Source organism: Rhinolophus sinicus, linkage group LG04, assembly GCF_036562045.2.
Source record: "Rhinolophus sinicus isolate RSC01 linkage group LG04, ASM3656204v1, whole genome shotgun sequence".
NCBI lineage: Eukaryota > Metazoa > Chordata > Mammalia > Chiroptera > Rhinolophidae > Rhinolophus > Rhinolophus sinicus.
In genome coordinates this window covers 137,133,407-137,156,195 of record NC_133754.1, presented here as the reverse complement: position 1 = coordinate 137,156,195, position 22,789 = coordinate 137,133,407, and the positions used below count along the sequence as shown (strand labels likewise).

The 22,789-nt window shown below is 32.9% G+C and overlaps 1 protein-coding gene across 6 annotated transcripts in view; it reads left to right on the top strand.

The window, feature by feature from the left end:
• The window catches only part of JAK2 (Janus kinase 2), a 97,202-nt gene extending 75,341 nt beyond the window's left edge, over positions 1-21,861 (top strand). For 5 of the 6 annotated variants that reach the window (XM_019729761.2, XM_019729753.2, XM_074330465.1 and 2 more), the window contains 11 exons: positions 2,053-2,180; positions 2,979-3,117; positions 4,751-4,902; positions 5,055-5,205; positions 5,939-6,072; positions 8,282-8,471; positions 9,055-9,179; positions 9,331-9,503; positions 12,752-12,869; positions 14,407-14,520; positions 14,779-21,861. In XM_019729761.2, the coding sequence (XP_019585320.1) occupies positions 2,053-2,180; positions 2,979-3,117; positions 4,751-4,902; positions 5,055-5,205; positions 5,939-6,072; positions 8,282-8,471; positions 9,055-9,179; positions 9,331-9,503; positions 12,752-12,869; positions 14,407-14,520; positions 14,779-14,886 (1,532 nt within the window). In that variant the 3' untranslated portion in view covers positions 14,887-21,861. Of the gene's footprint in view, positions 1-2,052; positions 2,181-2,978; positions 3,118-4,750; positions 4,903-5,054; positions 5,206-5,938; positions 6,073-8,281; positions 8,472-9,054; positions 9,180-9,330; positions 9,504-9,623; positions 12,731-12,751; positions 12,870-14,406; positions 14,521-14,778 lie in introns of those variants that run through there. The other variant, XM_074330467.1, reaches the window with a different exon arrangement.
• The last annotated feature ends 928 nt before the right edge of the window (positions 21,862-22,789 follow it).

Sequence of the window (22,789 nt, the reverse complement as noted above, 5' to 3'; positions counted from 1 at the left end):
AATTTAGACTGTTCATAAAAACTCACAAAGTTTACATTCAGAAAATGTAATTCCCCATTTTTCATTAGTAATGTGGATTAAATACGCATCCACACTTATATAACATTGCTTTGTGTATTTGAAAATTGCAAATATTTTCAAAGGTGGTGGTTTTCATATCTGTTCTCTGGAGGTGTCTCAGGTATCTCAGGGGTTTGGTGAAATGAGAGTAAGTGTAAATGCAGTAGTGGAGAATTCTGCCCACTTACTGCCAACTATAGTGGTTCTGTATTTCTCTTTTATTTATTGATGTCTCTCATAATTTTTTATTGGGGGGAAAGGAATACACTTATTTACAGAGTTTGAAAACAGTGTCTTAGAGCATTTAATGCCAATTTTTGCACTTGCTTTTATACTTATTTAATTGACTCTGTGATGTACTTTTTTCACATTTAAAAATATCTGAAATTGGGAAGTGTGATATAATCAGTGGCTTGTCAGATTAATTGGCAATGTTTTTTTCTTTTACGATATAAAATAATGGAACATAGGACAATCAGTAGTTATCTATGAAATTTAGTAGGTCTTAAATGCCATGTGAGAAAATTTTATAAAGCTGCTATTCATTGTAACTCCTAGATCTTCTTTTTTTTTTTTTGACACTTGCCTTGTTATAAATTTACTTGCAGTCAATTCTTTTATTTTTTAAACTTAAATGTATTGGGATAACATTGGTCAATTATTAATTATCTGTATATGGATTGTTCTTCAAATTAACTATGGGCAGCAAAACTTCTATTCAATTTGTTTTTGTTACCCAGCAAGGCCCAAAGGCACTACAGTTGTTATAGACCAAATGTAAACTAAATTGTTTTTAATATTAGCTCAAGCAGAATCACAATTTGAAATTAGATCTACAGTAGGCATTTTAAAGCAAATATCTGAAATATAGGCATATATGAAGTGTAGGTACTTAACTTACTGGGCCATGGATGAACATGGATTACAATGAGAAAGTCTGTCAGAATTTCTTTATAAATTATATCATGATACCATGCTTAAAATTTTTACTTGAATTTTTGTGGTTTTTATTTTATCTTAATATTCCATTTTTTAATGTTAAGAACCCAAATGCTTTAGTTCTCATTTATATAACAGTACTTATGCTTTAAAAACAACAGAATGACTTCAATAAATTCAAGTCTGAAATTGAGAACTTGAGCTCACTTCATTATTAATTATTACTAGATGACTATAAATAAACCCAAAACTCAGTTAATTATTTTATTAAATAATATACCTTTATGTAGAAACTGGGCCTTCAGGAACTTGGTCAGTGCTAACAAACAGAATTTTTATCTGTGTCTTAAAGGCTGTTTTTAGGAGCAAACACTTGTTTCTCTGGCAAAATATATCTTAATAGTATTTTTAAAAAATAGTTTTAAAGATAAAGCAACAAAACACCAATTTTTTACAGCATAAATTAAAGGAATAGATGCAGTATGAATTCAAATTCTCCTTTATGCCTCCAATAGAATAGACATTGCTGTTAATTTTTGTGTGCAGAAAAAGAATTTCAGAAAATGTTGAATGTCTAAATGGTTTCATGGGAGAAGAATTAAATATGAGAAGTTTTCATTTGTTTCAAAAGTGCAGCCATAATTCAGTAATAATACATAGAGGTGTGCTGGAGTAATATTTTATACGTGTGTGTGTATAATGTGATATTATGTATAATTATTTATGTGATATAAATATATAATATGCAATGCCATATATTATAATGTACATTATGTTATAATATATTCTATATATAAGACATAATTATGTGTAATATTGTATATATAAAATTGTTTATATTCCTACCTCTTGCTGTTGTGAATAAACTGAAACCCCAAATAAAATAGTACATAGCTGTTAAACTTCCTTTAAATTAGTGAATTTTATGTAGTTTAATCTCTTTTCCTATAATATCCACATATAACTATAAGTATATTTATAAATGTTTAAAGTTATATATTTTTTATTATATGCGTACTAGAGCCTTATTATTATTATTATATTTTAATGCAGATATTCTGGTTCAGGAGTTTGTGAAATTTGGATCATTAGATACATATTTGAAAAAGAATAAAAATTCTATAAACATATTATGGAAACTTGAAGTGGCTAAACAGTTGGCATGGGCCATGCATTTTCTAGTAAGTAATTAGGATTTTTTTTATCAGAAATTTATTCTTCTATCTTATGAAGCAATGTAGAAAAGATCTTGACTTGGGAACAAGAAATAAATCTGTAAATGGATGCTGAGTCATTTAAAATAATCTGTGTTAGTTGCTGAAAGGTATTATTTTAGGCATACATTTATTTATGTAAAATCACTTTTAAAAGAAATAGTTTTGCCATCCTGTCAGTCTTGTAGAATTACTGACAGACAATCTGTAGTTTGTATCACTCGGATTTAGAGGATTTAACCAAAAATTATGCAGAAACATGTTGTGCTAACTATGGATGGCAGAAAATCCCTGTAGAATTAACCTTGTTATGGTGTTGGTGGGCAGTTAGAAATTATGTCCAATAAGAAAGCAATATTGCTGGAGAAGCAGGATACCAGAGGGCCAGCCAGCACTCGGACCCCTCAGAGTGCACTTATATTCTGCTGCTGAACAGAAAGATGATTTATTTCTGCCAGCTGCCACCTAGGAATAGTTACTACTTAAAATCGCAGCTTTATAAAGTGAAGTGGCTTTGGATAGTTTTAATGTATTTGTTTTATTATGGGCATAGATTATTGTGTCATTTCAAATGTAAAACAGGAAACACAGTGTTGCCACAAAATTTCTTTTTATTATCTCAAAGCATACCTCCAAATAAATAAGTATTAATTAATACTATCTTACCTGTTTTTCTTCTTTAAATCCTGTTTGGGGCCTTGGACATATTAAGTACTCATATATTTGTGGATTGATATTTGAATGTATGTCATTTAATTTTAATAGGAAGAAAAAACCCTTATTCATGGGAATGTGTGTGCCAAAAATATTCTACTTATCAGAGAAGAAGACAGGAAGACAGGAAATCCTCCTTTCATCAAACTTAGTGATCCTGGCATTAGTATTACAGTTTTGCCAAAGGACAGTAAGTTCTACAGGGATCGTATTTAACATTATTAAGCTTTACTTGGAGAGTAGCATAAAAAGCGTGTTGTTAATTTTTCTCAAACTGTTTTATTGACATGTTCTTGATTAGTAATAAAATTTATCTACCATTGTTAGCAGTCTAAATTAAATTATAGTTGCGTCCTAGTCTGTCGTCTGTCCATTTCTCCTTTGTTATAAGTATGTTGCAGGGACTGTAAGAACTGTTTTTTAAAACAGTTTTAATCCCTAATTATGTGTGGAAGATCAGATTTTATCCATTTTTAAAGGGAAATTTTCTAATATCATTCTTTGAGCCATGAGTAAATTTTAAAAAATTTTCTTTCCTTAATCACTAAATAAAATTTAGAGAAGACATATTTATCTAGTTTAATTATTCAGCTAATTCTGACTTTTAAAAGCTTTTCCAAAACATCTTTTTTGTGTGTGTTTCTTAACCTTTTATTTAACACAATTAGTTAAAATGAAAATTGCAGTCAAATAATTGAGAGGTTTTTTTGGTCCAAATGTTGTAATTGTATTATCTTAGCTAATTTCTCTAATTAAATGTTCTAAATTTAGAATCAAAATTGATTAACTTTTGTACGTTGATACATGGTATCCTATTTGAGCCAATAATACTTGATGGCTTTATCTGACAGTGAAGACAGAGATAATAGGGCAGAAAATGTTACAGAATCTTAGATCTAGTGCTCAGTGAAATTTCACCCTTTGGAATAGTAGGTGAAGGAGAAAATGTATTCATACGGTGAAGGAGAAAAGCACCTGTTCTCTTTAATTCCTTAATTATACAGCAAAAATACTCACATTGCTTTACCAAAGTATACCAGAAGATGCAAGAGATTATCCTTCCTTCTTGTCTTCCTATCTATCTTTCTATCATCTATCGATCATCTATCTATGCCAGAATACCAGGAGGAGGGGTTAAGGTGCTCCCTCCTTCCTTGAAGACCAGTTTTCTGATGGGGTCAAAGACCACAGAAGCGTTACGTGGTAAATTCCATGATCTCAGTAGAACCTATGTATATTAATTCCGTACCCAATATATCTTGGTATAATTTAGTCATCCATATGCCTGTTGGTTCTTGTTTTTTCATCTACAAGTTAGAACTGCCAGTGCTATTGAATCTGCTATTGATGCTAACTTTCCCATTAGTACTTACATATTGTAAAGAAATACAAAACAAAAAAACCTCAAGAGACAATTTTAGCACAAATTTTATGGAAAAATATTTTTTTGAATGCAAAACTAATAGCAAGGGGTAGAGAGATACTATGATTTAATGCAAAGAAGTTTAATTGATCCGGGATATAGTGTACAGGTTTCTAATTCTCTTTGTAATACTAACAAATTGTGTGACTTTGGGCAAATTATCCAATCTTTATGGATCTCAAATTTTGTCATTGTTAAAGCTGAGATATTGAATTATATGATCTCAAAGGTCCATTCTAGCTCTTAAGTGTGTTCATCTGCTTGCATGTGCACACCCCCACACACACACACAAATGAAAAAGACATGATTTTTCAAATCAGTTTTAATATTATATGCTTATAAAAGAATTGTGTGCTTATTGGAACTATTTAACCGTACTTTGTTCTTATCATTTAAAAGTTCTTCAGGAGAGAATACCATGGGTACCACCTGAATGTATTGAAAATCCTAGAAATCTAAACTTGGCAACAGACAAATGGAGTTTTGGTACCACTTTGTGGGAAATCTGCAGTGGAGGAGATAAGCCTCTGAGTGCTTTGGATTCTCAAAGAGTAAGTTGGTATTGATTGTGGAGTTGGAATTACTCTGTGATCCTTGATACTTCTTTCCCATGACTTTATATGTTTTAGCCTATCTAATGTTAAAAAGAAGGTTGATACAGTGTTATACAATTTATTCTCAATGTGTGTTTCTTTAATTACAGAAGCTACAGTTTTATGAAGATAGGCACCAGCTTCCTGCACCAAAGTGGACAGAATTAGCAAATCTTATCAATAATTGTATGGATTACGAACCAGATTTTAGACCTTCTTTCAGAGCCATCATACGAGATCTTAATAGTTTGTTTACTCCAGGTATGTATTGATGAAGCAATCTTATTGATTCTCCAGCTATCTTTCTGTTTTTATTGTATTTAACAAATCTTTACTAATTTTGTAATCCCTCCAAGAAATTCCTTGATGTCTTTTAGACCTTCTTAATTTCTTATGTTCATATGACTTTTCCTACTTTATACATATTCTAGTCTCCTTTGTGAACAGTCTTTGCAGTTTTTAAAAAGGCTTTTTCTCCATCAATAACCTAATTTTAGTTTGCCAGTTAATGAGTAGTGTACTATGGAAGTTTGTCTTATTTGACTTTTTAAAAAACAATTCTTTGTTTTTTCAAAATTAATTTTCATACATTTTATAATTGATCTTCTAACATGAAGTAGGTTTGTTTTTGTTTGTCCTCTCCTTTAAAATATGTAGCTAAATATGCATGTGCTTGATCCATAGGTATTTCCCATTCCAGTGCTACTCACTATTCTCACAACAAAAATCAAAATATAATCTTACTTTATAAATATTAAAACTGCCTATTTTGGAAAGTAATCATTTATCCTTTACAAAAATGTTTTTTGAAAGCCTGTCAGATTATGGTTAATAATTAAAGGCTCCTATTAATATAATCTAAACTAAAAGTGTTGTCCTGTATTAATTTGTATTTCTAACTCATTCTAATCATTTTGGTCAGCTTGACTACATACAAGTTTAACCAGAGAATGTATCTGCCAGCTTATGATGGTGATATTCTTTCTTTCTGCAGATTATGAACTGTTAACAGAAAATGACATGTTACCAAATAGGATAGGTGTCCTAGGGTTTTCTGGTGCTTTTGAAGACCGAGACCCTACACAGTTTGAAGAGAGACACTTGAAATTTCTGCAGCAACTGGGCAAGGTAAGATGTCAGAAGTTTTAAAAATAGTTAAAGTATAATCATAGAATATTTTATTTAGTAACAAAGATTTTAGAGATTCTCTAAAGTTTACATTTCACAAAATTTTAAGGAATGTTTGTAAAAGAAAGATTTGTTGCCAGATGTTGGAGAAGTATATTAAACAACTGTCTTTATTGAAGGATTTCTCACAACCTCTGACATGTAATATGCATTCAAGAGGATGATCAGTTAGACAGTATTTCCCCAATTGATTTGACCGTGGGACTCTTTCTTAATTAAGGGTGGTTTAGTTTTGAAATGGAGAAAGGAACAATTAACCCTTTCTACTCACTCCCTTTTTTAGGCATCTCAGTGAGAAATTATCTGATTATTAGTTCAGAGTCCAGATGTTGACTAGGCCATGTTCGCTAACAGACAGTTTCTGTCTGATGAAAGACCACATAGTCATACTTAGCCTATGCATTTTACGAAAGAGTAAGAAAGGCTTAGAAGGTCTAATCATAGTGGTAAGCTCTCTTTCTTCCCCAAAGTTTGCTAGTATATTGTTCTGTATCATGTGACCTTATGAATTAGATTTTGGCATTGATGCGTTATGAAGGCCTCACTTAGGCCTTGAATCGAAGCTAAATGTTCTGACCCATCTTTAGTAGAGCTAAACATTGGGAGTTACAAAACGTGTTAGCTTAGCTATATTAATACTTTGATGTTGTTTCTTGTTTGTAAAATATTCTTGGGAATGTTTCAAGGGGTGTAGCAATGGCCCAAAATAAAAAGGTCTAGGTATTTGGGTGTATTAGTCATCTATTGTATAACAGATTACCCTAAAACTTAACTGAAAACAACAAACATTTATTATCACCTAGTTTAGGTGAATCAGGGTTCTGGGAGCAACTTAATGGATGTCAGCCAGACCTGGCAGTCTCATCTGAAGGCTTGATTAGCGGAAGGTTTACTTCCAAGCTTACACAGTGTGGCTAGTGACAGGCCTCAGAATATCTGCTTGCAAGCTTTCTCACCTGGGCCTCCCCTCCAGGGCTGCCTCACAACATAGCAGCTGAAAGCAAACACCCAGGGTGGACGCCAGGGTCTTTTTATAACCCAATCACAGGAGTGACGGCACATCGCACTGGCCTATGTAATTAGAGATTTAACTCTGAGCTACACCATGGTCTAGGTTTTTAAAAAACTGATTTCAAATGTATAACTGAAAATATAGTCACTTAGAATCTTGTAGCTCAAGGACTATGTTGTTTTGTTCTTTAAGAATGCAATAATAGCCAAAATATACTAATTTGATTAATGCTCAAAACTTAATTTAAAATGTTATATATCAGTGTATTAATTCTGTGTAGATAATAAGTCTTAAGTAAAAAGAGAATAGATTTTTTTAAAAGACTGACCTTTAAAAAAAAAAAAAAAGGTAGGAACATCCTTATAGGCTAAAAATTTACTTTCCTGAGCAAATAAATCAGACCTTGTATGAGTCTGCTCAGGATGCCATGACAAACTACCATAGCCTGGGTGGCTTAAAGAACAGATATTTATTTCTCATAGTTCTGGTGGCTGGAAAGCCCGAGATCAAGGCTCTGGCAGGGTTCAGTCGCTAATGAGGGCTGTCTCGTTGGCTTGCCTATGGCCATCTTGTTGGGTCCTCACGTGACAGAGAGCTCTGGTGTTTCTTCCTCTTCTGTAAAGGCCCCACCCTATCAGATTAAGGCTCACCCTGTGACCTCAATTATCCTTTATTGCTTTTCACGGGCCCTGTTTTCAAATACATTTCACATTGGGGGTTAGGGCTTTACTCCTATGAATTTGGGAATGACATGCACATTCATTCCGTAACAGACCCTTACTCACTGACAGTGATATCAAAGGGTGTATTGTGAAGAAGCAAAGTGCTTCCTGGAAGTTAGTGATAGAAATTTAGGAATTCCCTGGCATGTCCTTTGGATAATTAATGTTCTTAATAATTAATGTTCATGATTTGTGTTTAAATGCTTTCTTGAAGTTGTTTATATTTCAGCTTGTAATTCCTTTTGAAGAAATTAAATGCATAGATTCACCTGTTGAAATATTTCTCTTTTTTTGTTCTGAAAGTTGCCCAATGTAAGCTTAGAGATGTCTGTTAATTCTAATTAGAATTGCCTATATTATTAAAGTTTGTTAGGATTTGTGTAGAAAACTTACCCGAATGTGCTATGTTGTTTAGGGTAATTTTGGGAGTGTGGAGATGTGCCGGTATGACCCTCTACAAGATAATACTGGGGAGGTGGTGGCTGTGAAAAAGCTCCAGCACAGTACCGAAGAACACCTCAGAGACTTCGAAAGGGAAATTGAAATCCTTAAATCCCTGCAGCATGACAACATTGTAAAGTACAAGGGAGTGTGCTACAGTGCTGGTATGTTGCCCATTGAAACCTAGTTTGAACTCAAAGTATGTCACTGGCATCCTGGATAATAGAAACATATCCTGTCTCAAGGTGGACTTATCCCAGTGCCCAGAGAGAGCAGACTGGAGACTGTGCTTGGTCATGGTGGGCGATAGTTACAGGAAGTCTTTGGCGAGTTGGTTAAACATTCTCTTCACTAAGGATGGGTGGTTATCATTCCTGCTTAGGCTTACCAAGTAGATATCATTTTTAAAGAAAAAAAATTGTCTTTCTTACATTTTCGTTAAAAATATTATTTTGGAAATTAGATGCTTTTTGTTCAATGTAAGATGAGGAGAAAGAAAGATTTCTCATCAGCTTATTTTGGTTAGCATAAAGGTAGACACAACTATTTTTAAAGCTTCTTTTCAAAACTTTTTGATTTAAAAAGGCCCGTGTTCTTAACTACTATATCACCTTTAATTTATAGTCAAATGTCATTTAGAGTCAGATTTTATATATCTTTAAGTCATTTGTATATGGTTGTTTTCTAACATTTCATCAGTAAAATATGGCAAAGTAAAACATTATGTTCTCATTTGTACGTTAAAAGGCCGGCGCAATCTAAGATTAATTATGGAATATTTACCATATGGGAGTTTACGAGACTATCTTCAAAAGCATAAAGAACGGATAGATCATAAAAAACTTCTGCAGTACACATCTCAAATATGCAAGGTACCTAATATTCTGTTTGTTGTAGATGAAGAAAGTGTGTTGAAGTAATTGTTAAGAAATTGTGTTTTTTTTTTAGATAATGAATGGAGTATATGTGGGTAAGACCATGTAAATCGTTTATGCTGAAAGAAAAATGTTATTTTATCCATAGGGTATGGAATATCTTGGTACAAAAAGATATATCCACAGGGATCTGGCAACAAGGAATATATTGGTGGAGAATGAAAACAGAGTTAAAATTGGAGATTTTGGGCTAACCAAAGTATTGCCACAAGACAAAGAATACTACAAAGTGAAAGAACCTGGTGAAAGTCCCATATTCTGGTGAGTGTATTTTAGCACAATAAAATGAATTTTCTTTAAATGAAATTTTATTTTTTATTTTTTATTTTTTTAATATTTTTTCAGCGGCAGCTCAGCTCAAGGTGCCGTGTTCAATCTTAGTTGCAGGGGGCGCTGCCCACCATCCCTTGCGGGACTCGAGGAATTGAACTGGCAACCTTGTGGTTGAGAGCCCACTGGCCCATGTGGGAATCGAACCTGCAGCCTTCGGAGTTAGGAGCATGGAGCTCTAACCGCCTGAGCCACCAGGCCGGCCTTAAATGAAATTTTAGATCATAAACTTCAACTTTATTTTTATTATTAATAGTTTGTCATTTATATATTTACAATAATAGCAAAAATTTATCATGCCTACATTGGGCTTAAATGCATTTCATGGATTATCTCAATCCTCATAACAACCCTTGCGGAATATGTGTTGTTACCTCATCTTAAGCATGAAGGAACTGAATTGTAGACAGGTTAAATAGCTCGTTCAAGATCAAGGTTTTTTAGATCCTACATTATATCAAGTGAAGTCATAGTATTTGTCTTTCTCTGTCTGACTTCTTTCACTTAGCATAATACCTTAGAGGGGTGGGGGGTAAGATGATGGGTGAAAAAGGTGAAAGGGAATAAGAGGCACAAACTTCCAGTTTTAAAATAAATAAGTCACAGGGACGTAATGTACAGCATAAGGAATATAGTCAATCGTATCGTAATACTTTTGTATGGCAACAGGTGGTTACTAGATTTATCACAGTGGTTACTTTGTAAAGTATATAAATGTTGAATACCTATTAGACACCTGAAACTCATGTAATATTATATGTCAACTAATAAAAAGAATAAAGTGATAATAAAAAGAAAATAAGAAGAAATAAAGTGATAGTTACATTTTTAAAAAAAAGTTTACTGGATAGACAAGAGGAAGGGCATTCCATGAGGAGGAGAAGACGAGGATCAGGGCCTTGCAAGTGAATGGCATAATTACAAAACAAACAGGGAGTAATTGGGGCTGGAATGGTATTGAGCCATGTGCACCATGTTAATGAGTTCAGACTTTATTCAGTAGACAGTATGTATGTGGGAGATTAGAGGCTTTATCCAGGGGAATGACGGTGAGATTCATAATTTAGGAAGATAGCTCTACTTTTCGTGAACAGAAGTTCTCAAAGTGTGGTGAACTCTGGTACCTCCTTTAGGGAGTCTGATGTCAAAAGTATTTTCATAGTAATACTAAGATATTCTTTGCCTTTTCCACTCTCATTTTTTCATGAGTAGATAGTGGAATTTTCCATAGCCTATAATCTTATAGTCTTCTATTAAACAAAAGATTAAAGAAACTTGCAAAAATGTAAAAAGTGCTTCTCACAAAATTTTTTCTTATTTGGAAAATAGTTATTGTTCATAAAGGTGTTGTGTTAACATGCTGGGTTTATTGTTATTTTAATGAATTACTAAACACTTTTACATTTCCTTAGTTTTAATATCTAAGATGGTAAATATTGGTAGATATAACCCACATAAACAAAAGCTGTTTGGGGACTTCAATCATTTTTAAGAGTACATCAGGGGGCCTTTGACCAAAAGGTTTGAAAATTACTGATATACAGAATACACTGTATTAAGGAGAGGCTAACAGCAGAGAGAAGGCTAATTAGACAACTTTTGCAGGAATCTAGGGCATTGGTTTCAAAACAGATATAGTAAAATAAGACCAGGTCTTATATTAATTTTTTTGCTCCAAAAGACACATTAGAGCTGATTGTCTGGGTAGGTCTTATTTAAGAAAAAAGGAGGAAGAGTGTTTTCCCTCATTTTCAGCAGGAAAAATTATTTTTTATTTGTATTTATCCTTTCATAATTGATGGGAGAGAGAAAAGTAGTCTTGGAATTGAGGGGGAAATTGCGAAGAGTGCCTTCATGAAAACCAAAGGAAGAGAATATTTTGCAGTGGTTGGGGGGTGTAACTCTGTCTTCGAGATTATATTCCATTTGTGGAATAAAACTAACATTCATTTAAAAATAATAAATATGTAAAGTTTTTTAAAAACCTAAACATAAAAAGAATATAGCATTACATGGTTAATTGTGTAGTATGAACTTCTAGTATAAAAATTCAGTAGCATGAGGTCATTAAGACCTTGAGTAGTCAGAGAAGGATTTGTGGAAGTGAGTAAATTTAAACTATATTTTGAAGGCTAGATTAACTTTACGTAATTCATATTTTTAATCTCATCAGTCTAAAACAGATTTCTGCTGCCGTCCTCTACAATAAGGATGAACTTGGCGATGTAACCACAGTACTCACAATCCATTGGCCAAAATTCTCCTTTGGATAGTATTGATACTTAAGTAGATGATGGTACCATTTCTCCCCATGATTTTCGGTTCTCTGTGCTTCCTCTCATAATCACTCCCCTCTGATTAACAGGCTCTTTCTTTTTTATGCTAATAGATTCAAGTCTTGCTCTAGTTTAGAAGCCATTTTACCCTTCTGGGATACTTATCTGAATTCATTGAAAGCTTAACTTGCAAAGAGCTCCTTATATTTCAGTTTTTGGAAAGTACTTTGAGTTAATCCTGGTCTTTCCTATAGAGACAAAAGTAAATTTATTTGGATTTTAGTTATCTTTGTGTGTTGGAGGTTCCCAAGACCACCCTCAGGTTTGATGATTCACTAGAAGGACTCATAAGACTCAGAATACAGTCAAATTCATGGCTATGATTCATTACAGGGAAAGGATACAAAGCAAAATCAACAAAGGGAAAGCGAGTCTGGGGCAAAGCCTGGAGGAAAACAAGCACCAGTTTCTAAGGGTCCTCTCCCAGTAAAGTCCTATGGGACACACGTAATTTCCCCAGCAGTAAATTGTGACAACACATGGGAAATGTCTACCAAGGAAGCTCATTAGAAACTCAGTGCCCAAAGTTTTTATTGAGACTCTGCCTGGCAGATACCAAAATTCCAGACTCTCAAAGAAGCAGGTGTTCAGCACAAACCACATTTTCAACACAGTGAGTCACTCTTACCATTTAGGGAATTGTGGAGACCCTCCTAAAATCTAAGTTCACAGGTACCAATCAAGTGTCAACATTGCAAGCAGCCCTTTTGAGGATGGCAGCCTCAAGCCTGCTATGTTAACTCTTTCCTGTACACCTTGCTTTTTTAAATCCAGTGATTTGTAGGTAACTGTAAGAGTCGGCAAATCACGTAACTGTCTTTTAAATGCTTTCATATATTACAGGTATGCTCCAGAATCACTGACAGAGAGCAGGTTTTCCGTGGCCTCAGATGTTTGGAGCTTTGGAGTGGTTCTGTATGAACTTTTTACATATATTGAGAAGAGTAAAAGTCCACCAGCGGTCAGTGTGGTTTTTATTTAGTTTCAACTTTTCTTTTAACATGAGAAAAGCTTTTTCCAAACAATGGTAGTAAGCTTAAGGCTCATTTTAGAGCCTCTTATTTCTTATTTGTAAGATAGCATCCAATAAAATAACTCTAAATGTATTCATTAAATTAATTTGAATTTTTAAAAGGGTCGGATTGAGTACTATTTAGTATATTCTATTAACGTTATTCTTATAAATCCAATAAACTCATTCATTCTACGAATTATTGCAAAAGTTAAACCTTTCAAAGTAATTTTTTTCTTGTTCATTGTAGAATTTTTTTTTTTTTAATATAAGAAAGTATAAAAAGGAAATACAAATCATCTCTAATTCAAATTCTCAGAGATAACTAATATTGTGGTATACTTTCTTCCAGGCTTCTTTTAATTTTATATATAAAAGTGAAATTTTATTAAAAATATTTCTTTTATGAAACAAAGGTTCTACTATACAGCTTGCTATCCTGCATTTTCATTAAGTATTGTAGCATGGATATATTCTTATATTAGTAAATATTTACTGCAAATATGACTTCTAACTTATGGGTAGCATTTCATCATAAGGCTATAATTTCTGGACAATTATTTTCCATTTTTCAGTCTCTTAAGTAACACTTCAATGAACATAGTGTACACCCTTATACATAAATATTTATGTTTATCTGATTATCACCTTAGAATAAAAGTATACTTATAGATGAAAGGTTATGAACTCTTTTAAAGGTTTTTGATTATTTCAAAATGCTTTCCAGAAAAGCTATACCAGATTACATTCTCATTAGTGCATAGGGTGTGCACATTTCATCATTTGACTCTATTACTACATTTTTATGCAGTTTTGCCAAATTGATAGGAGAGAAGTTGTATCTGTTTGATTTTAATTTGCATTTCTCTTATTATTGTGATTAAAAACATATTTATTGGGTGTTTGGGGTGTGTGTGTGTCTGCATTGTCTCCTCATGTGCTTCGTCCGTTTCTATGTTGACAATTTTTCTTACCAGTTTAAAAGAGCTCTCTATATTTAAATAAATAATATGTTGTAAATATTTTTCTCAGACTTTAATTTTATGACTTCTTAACATATGAACGTTTTCTCTCCATTGAATTTAGGCTTAAATAAACATCCTGCATTTTCTTTTTATTATGTCGTCTTTTACATTCAAGTTTTTATTTCAGCTGCAATGTAATATGACACGTTAGAACAATAACAACAAAAAAATGTGATTATGTTTTTAGTTCACTTGTTTTGGGCCCTTCTCAGGGAATTTGTGTTGACTATGTTACAGTTATGGAAATGTCACTACAGAAGTTCCACATTTAACAATCTTTTCTGAAATATGACTGAGAGGAAGTTTTTGATCCTTAAAAAATCTGGTTTTTAAAAGTCTCAAACATAGAAGAAAACATACATATACAGAATTTTCCCATTTACTGAAGAAGTTGATAAAGAATTCTGCTTCAAATTAAAAGTACCCAAAAAATCTCATTGAAAAGTGGGTTTGTGTTTCAGGAGTTCATGCGTATGATTGGCAATGACAAACAAGGGCAGATGATTGTGTTTCATTTGATAGAACTCCTAAAGAATAATGGAAGATTACCAAGACCAGATGGATGCCCAGATGAGGTAACAAAAAAAAAATTTTTTATTCACAGTAATCATGCATTTTCTTTTCCTTTTTAAACAAGAATTTCAGGTCACTTTATGAAATTTAATTGATGACCTTTTAGATAAATAACATAATCACATGACTGTGGATCTAGCCATAGCCATGCAATATACCTGTATAGGAAAATTAAGTGGGAGTTCAAATTCATGTCTTCTACCAATTAAAAGATGGCACTTTGTATTTATTGTAATTTTGGTTTATTTTCTCTTGTATAGATTTATGTGATCATGACAGAATGCTGGAACAATAATGTAAATCAACGCCCCTCTTTCAGACACCTAGCTCTTCGAGTTGATCAGATAAGGGACAATATGGCTGGATGAAAGAAATGAACTTCACTCTGAGACCAAAACAGAATTAGAGAACAAAGTTTTTTATTTCATATTGCTGTGGACTATTATTACATATATTATTGTTATGTATATTATGATGCTAGCCAGCAATGATGTGGAAATATCTGCTGAAAACTTTCAAAGTTGAGTGAGTTTTTCTTCATGAAGGCACCAGAAAAAGAAATTGATGAAAAGTCCTTAGCAAAGAATTTTGTAAAAAGTTTCATGAACCTGATCAGTCAGTTAACATCATCTTTCTTTGGCGAAAGAAAAATAATAGACATTTTTCAACTAAGAATTTTGAGAAATGAAAAGCTTGTAATATAAGTTTTGCAATGTTAAAGATGCACAGAATACATATGTACAGTTTTTACCACAGTGAATGTATGCTACCTTGGTATCTTGTGTGATGTTTTACACAAGGGCCGGTATTCATTAATAGTGTTTTCTAACTTTTTTATAGTTGATCTACAGTAACTTCACGATACAAACAAATTAAGATGCTCAGATAATTGAATAAGCACCTTTGTGTCCTTGTTCATCTGTATCATTGGCCAGCAATATAAACAGGTATACACTTTTAGCTTGCAGCTCTATGTATTGTAAATATTTTTCAAAGAAAAGGGAACAAATATTTAGTTTTATTTGTTTAGGAAATCTCCCTGACTCTAAAAAATACATTTTGAAATGGAACAAGTTTACAAAGCTGTAACACAATCTATTTTCTTATTTGTCTCCCTTGTTTCTGTTTGTGGTATGTTTTTTTAAATAGAACTATCTCCAAGTTTTTCTAAGACTATGGTGAATAGTTTTCTTTTAAAATTTTGAGATTACGAATGTAGGGATATTGTCATCCCTTGAGCTGTTGGCTGCCAGTGAGATTCTTCAATCCCTGGGACCTATAGACATGCATTAAATTAAGTGTAAGCCATAAAATAATATTGTTTTTAAATATATAAACTTATTAAAATGCATAGTGAGTTAGGAATTTTTTTTTTCTAAAGACTGTATTTTAGGGATTTCAGAAATCTCTGTTGCAGTTACAGAAGAAATTTCCTTTTGTTGGAGATTCTTATATACAAGGAAGAAATGAGAATAAATTGGCGGAAAAGTATACTTATTTTATTCAAGAATGCCAGTAGAAAATTCATAATGTATGCCTTTTAAGAAAAATGAGAGTGTACATATTTTCAATGAAGTAAAAAGGTTGTTTATTGTTGTCTTCATTTGTTTTAGTGCTACTCCATTTTAGACACCATACGTAAAATATGATGGGGTTTATTGTTTTATTTATACGAAGTTTAAAGTACTTAGTATTTTGGTTAAAAAGAAAATAGTTTCTTTATTTTCAGTGTTATGTGCTATTTTTTTTAAACTTGTAGTTAAGACTTTTGATTATTTTTCTATTTTTTGCAGCTGGTTTTAAAATGCAAATTACATAAGAAAAAATGCCTCTCACATACAGTTAGAGATTTTTCGGTTGGACTGATGTAAGGACAAAAAGTGCTTTTTACGTGATCTTTAAAGCATCTTAGTAGTTAGTGACTGCAAAAATCATCTAAAATGATAGTATACTAGATTTTTAAAGATTTCTAGTAGATATTTTGGTGAAAGCTAAATATAATTTTTATTTAATTTGCGAAGACTCCTCAAGGATTTGTAAATATAATGCAGTTAAAGATCTTCCGTTCTGCTGCTTTTCAAATTAAAAGCATATCACATGATATGCTTGATTTTAGATTTTTGTACTAAAACTTAAATACTTAAAGGTAGATTCTTAAAGGTCTAAAACATTTTTTTTGTTTTTAAAAGCAAATGTTAACTAGGTTTCTTTTTAAAAATATTTTTAATGTTTCAGTTTTAAGAAAAAAATCCCATATAAACATTCTTAAGTGTTTAGAGTGGGATAACTACTCCCACTCTAATTATTGTAAAATTCTATTTTCAAGTGAATTACTATTCATTAAGGGTTAGTGATGTTTTACATTTTGATTGTGACCAAACATAAAAAGAAATTAACCCTGTTTAGTTTTTTCTGCAGAAGAAACAGATAATTATTGTACCAACTAATACCAAAATGTTTCTTCAAATTAATATTCTTCAGAAATGAGGGTAAAGATTTTCTTAGAATTCTCAAAATCTGTAAATATTCTAGTATATTAAGTTATACAGTCTTTATATAAATAATTCCCTATATCCATGGCTGCTTTGGGAAATAGTCACTTTTTAATGTTATTTATATATATGCTTCCAGTAGCATTATAATTTGCTGTGAAAGAGTGCTTTTTTACAACCCAAGATTTCTGCTATAAAGTGAAGTGAAATTTTTATCACAACTATAACTTCCGATATTTCCATTTTATTTGAACAGTTTTATTATGGAGTAGACATTAGGAAATACCTACAGTTCTATACCTGGGGAACCATTCTCCATGGGGTGGCATTATGTGGGCAGTTTATTGAGACTGTGTTATTTTCTTTTTTGTGCCTTTAGCATGTTCTCACAAAATTGAAATATTGATGTAATAAATATTCAGAAGTTATTTTCTTTTGTACTGTCACCTAACCAAGGAAGTGGTGTACATACAGTGGTTTAGGAATATGCAAAAAAAAGCCTTTTATAATAGTAAATTATCTTTAGATTTTTTTAAAGAAATGCTTCCTAAGATTGTTCTCAACTACTGCATGCTCTTTATGAACATTGCTGTATCCACTCTGGTTTCTGGCATTTAAATTATTTCTCATGAAATTTTCTCTAATTTTCTAGTATAACTTTCTAAAGATCTTTCAGTTTACTATATTACAATAAATAATAAGAGTAAGTATAAGTCAGCAGGATTACCCAACCAAAAGACTAGATTATATGAGATAAACTTCATTCTATTTAAGAAAAAAAATCAGAGTATGTATATCAGAAAATACTTTGCGTTGTGTTTACTCCCAGATTTGGGTTAGTGGTACTTAATTTCAAGACAACTAACTGCTAAGTGTTTCATGATGCTAACAGTAACATTAGAGAGATTTCAGAATGACATCAAAAGAAGAGAATTCTAAAACTTTCACATTAATCACATTTATACAATATGTATATCATATAGCCTTTAACTTTTCATATGATCAAATTCTTAGTAAACTGTACATTCTATACCTAAATATTAAAATATTTAATTGTTTTACTTTATTACAATATGTTCTTCTTTAGATTAAGAAATTAATTTCTGTTGTGCTTATACTAGATGGCATTGCTTAATTGGTGCAAGCCCTAAATAAGGTTCATTTTTTAAATCTTACAGATGTATAAGGAAAAGCCTTGTCTCCAATTGAAATACCAATCTTTATTAATATGGTTTTAAAAGTTGTTAATGATATGTTTTGTGTGCTGGTAGTCTCAGCCTATCAATAACTAATGCTGTGGTTGAACCATCCTTGTAGTTATTATGACTGCAAGATGCAGTTGAGGAATAACTATCAGGAAACTTTGGAGAAAAAATAATAAAGGTTCATTACTTATAGGACCTGGAAATTATGTAGCAGACCTGGGGCCACACAGTGAAGTCGGAGGTCGAGAAAGAGAGAGAGTACAGGGGCCTGGGGTTTTTTTGTTGTGGTCAAGGGTGGGGGCCTAGGGTTTTGTGGACTCTTTATTGGTGAATTTAAAACATAACAGCAGGAATTTAAAGTATAGGAAAATGAAAAAACAAGTGGTTCAAATGGTCAGTTACTGAAATTAACCAAGATCTCAGAAACAAAGGAGCCTTAGTGGAGGGAGGTAGACTGGTTCTTCTTCTAGTCTTATGGCTGGCAATGTGTTTATTGGAGATAACCGCTTTGAAGTGGATGCATCAGCAATCAAAATGTAAGTCAGATATTTGCATTACAGAAAAGAAAACCCAACTGTCAGGGCTTATAGTACATGATCCATTATAAAGCCTTTTTTTGCATAGGAATTGCTTAACATCGGTTTGTTTTTTAACACAACTAGATTTATAAAATGAGATGGTTAAAAGAACTCTAAGAGTCCCTGTTCCAGTCATCCATAGTCTTAGATTTTGAGAATAGTTTTGATTTTAATATCTGTAGTAGGAAGCACTCCTATAAATATTTCTTGGGGTCAAGTCAGTCAGCTTTGAGCAATGTGAACAGACAGAATCATAGCTTTCAGATCTGACTTTTGATAAATAATAAATAGTGCAAGGTGGTAAGAAAAAGATGGAGTTAAACAAACAAAACTTGAATGGTCAAGCTTTTCTAAAAGAAAGGGTTTCTTGAGCCATGTGCTAGCCAGGAAAGGACCCAGGTCCTGGGGCAGGAAGTTTAAACCACCATCAGCAGGGCTAAGTAGAAAAGATAAACATGTCTGCCGTCCCGGAGTTGATGGGCACTTTCACACATTGTGTTTTGGGGAAGAAAGATGTAAGTTGCTTTGAAAGAATTGACCTTGGTCACAGATAAGGGGAGTGGGAGAGGGTGAACCAGGGGCAGTTCTACGATAGGCGCACAGTCTGTAAGGAAGAAATGTTTACATCGTTTGATTGGTTACAGGCAACAATCCGGACAGTTCATGTATATGTAGGACGTGGTGGTGTCTAGCAGTTGGCTAATAGGGGGCTGGAGGTTGATTCAAAGCTCCAACATCCATCCAGGAACGTGAGCAGTCTTTTGTTAGTTGGAACACAGCTATGTTAACTTAAAGACCTTTCAAAGTGAGAGGCAGCATTTACTTGATCAGTAAAGTGAGAGGCAGCATTTACTTACTGAGATCAATAAGAATAGCTATTTGGGATTCATTTAGGCAGAAGCCCATAGTGTTCTGATTGGAAGACAAGGCAATGGGTATTTATGAGAAAGGGAAGGGGAACAATTACATCAATAGAAGAAAGCTATTGGTGCTGATAACATAGTGATGTTAATTCTGTTTTTTTAATTAAATTTATTGGGGTAACAATGGTTAGTAAAATTACATAGGTTTCAAGTGCACAATTCTGTAATACATCATCTATATATCACATTGTGTGTTAATTCTAAACAATGTTTTAAATTTTAAGTTAGGTAGTCATCAGTCCAGTAGTCGTAACAACTGCTTTCTTGTTATTTTTGCAAACAGTTCTTTGGGACATGATATTGCATTAGGCCCAGTCCAAAGGTTATTTTGTCCTGTTTTTACATTGCAAAGATTTGAGGCATAAGACGTGCAAGGCAGTTCCTCTGGCATGGCAGCTCCAGCTCCATTTGAAAGTGGCTCCATTTATATTATTGTTTACATTCCCCCCTTTTGATCAGGATCTTTCCTTGAAAGTATTGCTGAACAGTTATTGGAAAGCAGCACCAATCAGTTATTAAAATCATCGTTGGTCTTCAATTGTCAGGTAGCTCGTTTTGGATCTGTCATCCCAGTCCCTCATCTAAGAAGGCTCATTCCTGGTATGTCACGGCCCATGCAGAAAGTAAAGTGTCTTTTTAGGAGGAGCCTTAGGCCACATTTTATCAACAAGCACACCAGATCAGAGGAAGGTTTTTACTGTCCTATCTCTTTAAGGACAGACATCTGTAGTTTCTTGAGGTTTCTCATATGACATCTCATAGGCTGTAGCGATCATCTCAAAACATTGAGCAACCACTATCAGAATGGTGTCTTTATAACTTCGAGCTATGCAAAACAAAGATATATAACAGCAAAAGTTTTTATAATAAAATGGTAAGTTCAAGTTAAAGAATAGATCTGAGGACAGTCAGCTGAGGATATTAAAGAACCATGAGGTGTTAGTGGGCGCTGTGCAATGGGCATTTTATAGTGGCTCTGTTTATATATTACTGTTTACAGCTATTAACTGGTTAACAATTCTTGTCTCTTTCTCACTGTCTGGCAGCTGTAATTTAATTTAGAGCATCTCAAATTTCTTCAGTGATTTAGCAGGATGTCATAAAGACAGCGTCAGCTGATAAGGCACATTATCAGTCGCAGATGATCCGATATCAGCAAGTACTGAAAACAAATGAAAGCGTGCAATAGATTTATTGATTAATTATCCTTTCAAGCACAATTGTATACATAGATGAAAATGTTTAGTTGTGCTTTTCACACAAAAGACAATTAAATGGGGAGTATTTTTAATGAAAAAGTTTATGGTCTTTCAAGTGCTTGGAATATATATGAATCTCAGTGTGAATTTTCTATTAGCATGTAGCATAAGATTGTGAGTTGGAATTTATTTACTGAAATTAAAAACATTAGTGATCAAGGAAATCATAGATACTAAAGAAAATGGACACAATGAGAAAGATAAGCCTAACACTCAAGGCACTCAATTATGAAAATATCTACTTGAAATTTTCTTTTCAACTTCAACTACTTGAAATACACATATGACACTTTCTTCCTCTGCATAAAAGAGTTTTTCAAGGTTGCTGTAACAATGAATGTAGACATTCCAAATTTTCAGTATAAAATTTTTTTCTATCCTTAGTAACATTTAAGACATCTTAATTTTTGGTTGGAGAAGAAAACAGTTTTTTGCAGAATCAGACTTTATCCTGATTCTTAAAAATAGCCGAATTCTCTAATACTGATCACAGTACTTTTAATCTGCATAACCAAGGTGTCTAAGCCCTTGATGTGCGAGCTTCAGGTGGCTCAGAGCTAAATGACAAATCGGAAGCGATTTGTGCTGAATGATAGCACTTATTGACTGCTGTTCAGAAAGTATTTTAACAACAAAGTAACAGTCACTATTTCCCCGCAAATCCTGCCAGAACATTTTTTTTCTTTCCTTCCTTTTAAAAAATGTTTTAAATCCTTGTTTCTACCAGTAATTCTGAGGATAGTATGAATGTCCTAGTACCACTTCTTTTTCTTCTGTTATTCGTTTTATAACACTGCATTGCAGCTGTTGAATAGGAATTCTTGATAATATGTGTAAAGTTATTGTTGACAAAGAACATTAAAACTGAGTTTTTTTAATGCTGAAATTGAATTCTAGAACTTGCTTTTTAAATGTTGAATTCTAGAACTCTGAGTATACCATTACAATTCCTTAAGGGGGCCCCATTTATTGTATTTCCAAAACTACAGAAGAAATTTCTAAAAATTGAGACTACTGTAAAGAACAATCTATTTCCTAAAAATGGTTTGGAAATCTGAGATCTAAGGAACAATGAATATGATGGTGCGAAAATGGAATTTCTGAATTTCTGTCAGATCTGATATTAAATTCCCATTTAATGGCAATATTTTTCTAACATCTTGAGTTTCTCTTATTTTAGGATTACTATAATAAATGTGGAAGGTAAGAATATGCATAACTCAAATGCCAAAAATATTTTGGTTCTAGGTCATTTTCTTATAGCTCCAACTTAGCTACTTAATGATCAAATTCTTAGTAGAGTCCTTTATCCTTTCTAAATAAAATTAAAAAAAAATGCTAAAATAAAATAAAAAATGCACACAGACTACCTACATTGTGTATCACTACAGACCTTCCTACATTTGCACTCTCTTATCAATTCTGACAATGCAAGCTACCTACAACTTTCAAGTTGCACCAGGTAATTGTGTTAATGGTTGTAGTGAAGCCATCACCTCAAGCATGTTGATAAAATCCTAACTCCCATTCACATATTGAGAATAAAGAAGAGTAGATAAGCCAATTATGGATATAGGCAAAGGGATCCTGGGTAATGTTATGTGAAGGTGATCCTGACGATATATCAATTTAGAATTCCCTATTTAATAAACATTCAGATAAAAACAAGAAATTAAAACTCAGTTCTGCTGCAGTTCTGAGGATATGAGCCCTAATCATGTTTTCAGGGAACCTAGTTTGGTGTTGCCCCAGATAATCTCATATATAAAGGACCCATAGGAAAGGTATGTTGGACCTGGGCCTAGGGTGAGAGT